The sequence below is a fragment of the Talpa occidentalis genome, unplaced genomic scaffold (genome assembly GCF_014898055.3).
Source record: "Talpa occidentalis isolate TD23 unplaced genomic scaffold, MPIMG_talOcc4v2.1 talOcc4.4, whole genome shotgun sequence".
Lineage (NCBI taxonomy): Eukaryota > Metazoa > Chordata > Mammalia > Eulipotyphla > Talpidae > Talpa > Talpa occidentalis.
Window position 1 is genome coordinate 118,059,845 of NW_023604295.1, and position 6,971 is coordinate 118,066,815.

Consider the following 6,971-nt stretch of genomic DNA (forward strand, 5'->3'; position numbering starts at 1 on the left):
TACTAGGACCTTGGAATGTTTCAACTTTGAATTAAAGTAAACTTGCCTTTTTTTTTTTTTTTAACTGAAAATGTCCTTTTGGTCCTTGTTCTTAAATAAAGGGCTGTCTAAGTGCACAGTTATTTTTCATACCTGAAAAATATTATTACTGCTTCTTCACTGAAAATAAGAAACTGCTGGTCCAACCACTATGGAGAGCTGTGTGGAGATTTCTTGGCCTACTAAAGATAGAGCTTCCATATGATCCAACAATTCCACGCCTAGGTGTTTACCCAAAGGACACAGAAACATTAATTCCAAAGGGCACCTGCACCTCTATGTTTATAGCAGCACTATTTACAATAGATAAGCTTTGGAAACAACCCAAATGCCCAAAAATAGATGACTGGATCAAGAAGATGTGGTACATATACACCATGGAATATTACTCAGCAATCAAAAAAGATAAACACATGCAGTTTGCTGCAACATGGATGGAGCTAGCAGGGATCATGCTCAGCGAAATAAGTCAGAAAGAAAAAGAAAAATACTGGATGTTCTCACTCATAGCAGGAATTTAGAAAACCTAAATAAAGGACCAGGAAAAAGACTAATTAATACAAAGTGAAAATCAAAATCAGCAAACAACTATAAACCAGAGACACACTACGGAGGTTGGGGGGAGAGGAAGGATTAGGGTCAAAATAAAGGGGGGTGCAATTGTATGGGGAATATAACCAAAATGAAAATGCATACATTGTGCAAAAATGAAAAACGATGTAAGAATTATATAAAATAAAATATTAAAAAAAAAAGAAAAGAAACTGGCTGACTGTGTAACTGTTATTCCTTTTTATATAAACTGTCTTTTCTCCCTAGCAGCTTTTAAGGTCCTCTCTTTGTCTTGGTGCTTTGTGGTTTCACAGTGATGTCACTTGAGGATAATTTCTTATTATTCAGTTTGCAATTAATATAACTCCTAAGTCTGAGGATTTATATATTTCATCAACTCTGCAATTTCTTGCTTTTTAATATTTGATCATTCTTCATTACACTTATAGAATTCCAGTGTATTATGCTTTAAGACTTCTCATTCTGTCCTTCATCATGTTTCTTTCCTTCCCTTCCATATTTTTCTTTTTTGTCTGTATACTCTGTTCTCGGCAGATTTTTGGGCATTTTTCTGTTCATAATTCTTACTGCCACTTTAGTTTACAACAAAATTTAGTATTCTACTAAAGCAGAGTAAAATTTTTATTTACAACCATATCTTTGGGAAGATTTCAGCATTGAACCATTGCACATATTTATTTATTTATTCATTGACAAGATAAATCCCAAAAGATAAACCTCCAAAAAGTTTTCTTTTTTCTGCCAGGTACTCTCAGTCAGCTCTGTGGTGTCTGGGCAGCCTGGATGATTTCTGTGGTTTCTGGACAGACCAAATGATTTTAATTTATTTCTCAAATCTATGTTAAGAAGGCCATGGTTACACATGGTTTTCAGGGGATATTTTTGCCTGCATCTAGAATCAAGGACAAAGTAGTTATGTTTCTTTGTTATTATGTTTCTTTGTTGTGTCTTTGCAAAAACTTTGCACAAAGTTTTTCAGGTCCATTTTTATGCTGAGGGTGGTATACAAATGTGAAGGATCTTATTTCAAATTTCTTAACCTATATGGGCCTGTCTCCTTATTTGATAAAGCCTCTGAAGCCCATGACTTTTGGAAAATGAGATTGGTAAGCTCCTTTGTGAGGTCTTTATATAGAAGCTGCCAGAATCTGCATACTACATAATAATCTGTTTTCATGGTCTCTTTTTTACTTTTAACTCCTGAGACTTTCCCCTGCTTTCTAAAAATGCAGCCACATTTATTTTTGAAAGTTTCAGAATCATTATATCTAATTCTTGTTTGTTAGCACAGTTTTCACAGCTATCTACTCCAGCATATTGCTTGTAAAGAAAGTTTCCTCCCATATTAAAAGGCACTTTCCCCTTAGGTAAAGATATCTTTTGTAGAAAGAAAAAAAAATATTGCTATAACCAGAACAAAACACTAGAAATCAATGTACCTAAATGTATGGATGTTGCTTACAACCTGGGCTGGGTTATCAACCTAGACAGAGTGACAAATGAATGGCTAAACTAGGTTGTATTCTGTTTAGGCAAATTTACCTTATGTAATTCCATTTAAAAATACATATAACTTTGTCTCCCTAAGACAAATTCCTTTGTAGCATTTGTGTACTTATATGAGTCAAATGGAAGACTGGCTAAGAAAGAAACAGAACCCTAGAGGGAAAATGATATGGCTAAGCAAGAGAATGAATGTGTTGGGTGACTCAGAAATCGCTGATATGCTTAATGTCACTATTGTGTGCAGAATAGGTATCTGAATGCCGGAGGCTAACTATGTCACACCCACTCTTAGTGAAATTTAATTGTTGCCTAGAAGAATCATTTGCATGGTGGCACTTGCAATTGCTGGTGCGTGAATGTCCCACCAGTCCAAGACCCTGTATTTGCCTGGGCATAGACAGCTGCCTTGATGAGCACACCGGCCCATTAAATGGCTGGCTCCCAAAACCAAACCACTGACCTGCGAGGTAGAAACTGTTCCAAGTTTAGGAGCAGCCCTTGGGTGCTGCAGCTCTAAATAATCTGATGGGAAGCGTCTTTAACTCACCTGGTGAGGGCATATGCTTAGATGGTATGGCAGGAAACATTTTCAACACTCATGGCTCATTGGATCTGCTCCTTTCTGTCCTAAGTGGTTTAACACTCTCTCTCTCTCTCTCTCTCTCTCTCTCTCTCTCTCTCTCTCTCTCTCTCTCTCTCTCTCTCTCTCTCTCTCTCTCTCTCTCCTGTGTGTGTGTGTTTGCCACCTTCATACCTTTCCTCTGTTGGCACTGGCAATAGTCTTGGGACACAGTAGAGAATAACAGGTGGGTATTGATGTCACATAGTGTGAATTAAAATCCCAGAGCTGACACCACCTATGTGAACTAGAAAATGACTTAACCTCTCTGAACTCAGTTCCTGCAAATGAAAAATGTGGGTTGTAATAGAACATAGTTCATGTGTATATATATGAGGACTGAATAAGATAAAGCAAAGCCTTTTACACACATAAGCACTTAAGAAATATGAGCTCTTAATTTTATGGGTGTCTGTGTGAGAAAGGGTGGAACAGAGGTGGAAAAAGTGAGCAAGAGAAAGTGCCCCAGGCCCTGGCTTCCTTTGACCTAGTACTGTGTTTCTTTCTTCTTCTTTTTTTTTTTTTCTTCCTCTAATTAATTCCTGGTCCATAGCACAAGACTTGGAGCTGTCTTATATCCTGCTTATATCCTGCTCCTGTTATTTTACTAATTAAGTGACCTTAGAAAAGAATAGGTTCTAAAGTAACACTTCTTGGCCTGACACATCAAAGTTTTTTTTCACTCATGCAAGGTTGGCTGTGGGTCCAAGGAAGCTCTCCTCTCTACAATGCTAAGCAGTACTGGCTGTTCACACATGTGCCTGCCAAGGTGAAGTCCCCACAGTTGTGCTGGCTGAGGAAGGGGATGCCTGGTAAGCCCCTCCCTTCTTTGCCTCCATATCTGCTTCTTTGCCCAGTGGACAGGCCAGGACTAGTCCTATAATCCCTCTATTGTGGGGGTGTAGGTGTAGGGGGGCATTATAATTGGCAAGCATGACGGTTGCTGCTACAGCAAATCTCTTAGCCTCCCTGTGTCTCATTTCCCTTTCTTAAAAATGGAAATAATTCCTCCCAGGGATACCATAAGGATTAAAAAAAAAAATAGTACATATAGAGGATTATATGTCAGGGTCCTGGCAGAAAACATGGCATGCTGGCAAAAATTCTCATCACTAGAAGATGATGAGTGATGGGAGTAGGTATAGAGTGCAGGCAGAGTTGGGGGAACCCATAGTGGGTGATGTCTGAGTATGATTCCTTAGAAGCAGGTCAAGCTCAACTCGAAACCAGATGGCAAGGGAGCCCTGGCGATTCTGTAGATCATCAGCTCTCTTGGCACAGGACAGATCTGAGAGGGGAGTAGCAAGTAGAGAGTGACTAGCACTGTACAAAATAAACATTCATAAAATCTAAAATGTTCAACCTATATCACATTCAGCTGGACTTCTCAGGCATCGGAGCCACACCCCAGCCCACGCTGGCCAAGAGTCGTTCTCTGGCCCTTTCTCTCCCCCTTTGCTGAAACCAGCCAGTAGGAGGGGTTGTGGGTGAAGATCCCAGATTGCAGTATAAATTCAGAGGTCAGGTATCTGTGACAACTGTCACCGTCACCCCTCTCACATCCCTAGGGTGGTGCATGGATCCACTTTCTTGGTATGGAGAGAGCTGTGCTATCTCTATGTTAGTACTCTATGCTCCAGACGACTCGTGGGAGAATGAGGAATGCTTAGGAATTTAATCCCCAGGGTTCAGAGCCTCAGCTTCTCTCTCTTGGTCTGTTGTAGCAGCCTCCCTGCTCTGTGCAAACCCCAATAGAACACTATTACTGTCATTTTTAACAAACACTATTACTGCCATTTTTTAAAAGATTTATTTATTTATGCATACAAGAACTGGGTACAGGCCAAAGGTGTGGGGGGTGAGAGGATTCACCGGAGACAGAGTGGAGAACAAAACAGGTGGGTTGTCTGAAATACGCTGCTGAGAGGAGCAGCAGGCAAGACAGGAGAGGTCTGCTGCACCATGTGGGTAGCTCCCTGGCCAGCCGGGGATGGAACTCTTGCTGCAGGGGTTGCTGATAGTTTCATTGTGCTGTGCTTAACCCCTTGCGCCACAAGGGAGACACCTATTACTGCCATTTTTAACTCACAGAGAACTAAGCCCAAACTCCTCAGCCTGTTCTCCAAAGCTGCTGTCCTTGGCACTTGCCATCATGCTGCCCACCAGAGGTCTATTCTGGACGAACTTGGTCTCCATTTCCTACATTTCCTCGCCTTGGGTCTTGGCTGCAGAGGATCCCTTCTCCATATCCACAGCCACTTGCTGAGTCCTCCCCCTCCTCCCTTTGGAAGGGCCCAGCCAATGCCAAGCCATGTCACACACCCTCCCTCTGCCCCTGGTGCACAAAAGTCCCTTTTCACCCTCTGTGTTTCTGTGTGATTGTTGTCTGCCTGCTTGTAATTTATGCATATGTTTGTCTACTTTACCAGATTACAAATATCAATGAAATCATCCTCATTTCTTTTTCCTTCTCATGCTGCTTGCTGGGTGTTTTGCATGCAATGGAGACTCATAAAAGTATACCGAAACAATGGGGATGAATCCATTTTTAATCTTTTTCAAAAGTAATTCCCATAAATGCTGGGGTAAGGAAAGGCTTCATTGACAGTCTTTATTTTTTTTTTCTTTTTTCTTTTTTTTCAAGTTTCAGATATATTTATTAATCAGTGTAAACCCCTACAGAATACACCAACATGATTTCGTGCATTTAGAGGGAAGTATTTCCTGGTTAAGTGGAAAATTGTGCGGACGGCTTCTGGAAGACCTTCATTTTAAGCAGCTTTATAGTGAAATATTTCATTTAGAAGTCTGGACCTTCTTTCTTCAGTTTGCTGTAATCTACATTCACTGAATAGAACTTGTATTGATCATTGGGACCCAATTTGTTCCAGGGTTCTGGGTTATTCTTTCTGTCCCAACTGACATCTGGATTGAACAAAGCCAGACGCATGACATAGAGCGCTGCGCCAGTACCTCCCGCTCCAATAAATATGAAGAGTGGGATCAAGCTAGGGTGCTTCCTGGCCTGACTGAAGATCTGGTGGAGCATGGCTGCGGGAGAGGCCTTGGGCTGGGAAGATGAGAACAAGCCTGCAAGGCCGATCGAAGTCACCGCTCCTAGGCAGTGCGGACGTCCAAAGTCATCCAGGACCTCATTGACAGTCTTTAAATTAGATACCTCTCTCTCTTTTTTCAGCTTCTAGACCTGCAACTTCTAATACATATGAAGTCATGGGAGCCATAACTTGGGAGGTGAGGGGTGGTTTGTGAGGCAGGGAGGTGTTCCCACGAGGACTGTTAAGAGAATGTGAAGGCTGCTTGGGCAGCCTAGGGACTGCTTTAGTATGCACTAGAGTTGGGGTTCTGGAAGCAGTCTCCCCTTTTGCCTTGTACAGCAAAGAACAGAGTCTGGTTCTTGTGGTGGCTTTGACCTTCAATGTCAAAGTCAGCATGGGCACGGAGACGGAAGGTCTGGCTCTCCCTAGGGTGCTTGTCCAGATGGACTCAGAGATTCTCTTCAGGAAGTTTGTATCCAAAAACTCCCAGCAGGACAGCACAAGGTGCCAGGATCCTTGCTCACCTCCTGCAAGTCTTCTAGTCAATGATTTATTTGCAAAAAAAAAATTTTCATCTTTACAGCTGAGTTGCCAAGGAGGGTTTGCGTCCCTCCATTATATTCTGAAAAGTCTGCCACTCTCCTTACTGAGATGGTTCAAAGCCTCAACCCCCCACTGCTCTACTCTCAAGCTCTGGGAAGTTGTTGGTTATTTCCTGTTCCCCTGATCTGCCCCCCACTGTTGCCCCAGAACATTAGGAGACTGCTCCTCCCTGTCTCTCCTGTCTTAAGCAGCAGCTTAGAAGTAATATCCTGTGTTTGTGTAGCATGTTCCAGCCAAGACTTCCAAAGCCCTTTGCAAACATCAGCTCGTTATTCCTGCACCTCTCCCTTTTCTCACCATGTCATGGCAAGGAAGCTGTTGAAAGGGCACGATGTTTTGTGGAATAGGGAAAGCAGCATTTGGAATATAAAAGAGGAGGTTAAAAGACGGGAAAGGTCAGAAAGCCTACACTCCTAGTTTTTGAATAAAATTCACTCTGGTTCTCAATCAAAATTTCCCTTCTTTTAGATCCCACCACCTGGCTGCTCTCTTGGTGACATTTTAGGAAGGGTGCAAGGATTTTCGAGAGGGCAGGCTCACTGTGTTTTGTTAGCCTGATGATTGCACGGAAAACT

General features: G+C 42.0%; 1 protein-coding gene across 1 annotated transcript; it reads right to left on the reverse strand.

Annotated features, from left to right (window-relative positions):
* Nucleotides 1-5,397: 5,397 nt before the first annotated feature.
* Nucleotides 5,398-5,884, reverse strand: LOC119256971 (cytochrome c oxidase subunit NDUFA4-like). The gene has a single exon (XM_037524691.2). The coding sequence runs from the start codon at nt 5,784-5,786 to the stop codon at nt 5,538-5,540; it is 249 nt and encodes an 82-aa protein (XP_037380588.1). The 5' UTR covers nt 5,787-5,884; the 3' UTR covers nt 5,398-5,537.
* Nucleotides 5,885-6,971: the final 1,087 nt, after the last annotated feature.

Bases quoted from the DNA above. Each gene is read 5' to 3' on its own strand.
- LOC119256971 (XM_037524691.2), bottom strand. From the start codon at position 5,786: ATGCTCCACCAGATCTTCAGTCAGGCCAGGAAGCACCCTAGCTTGATC.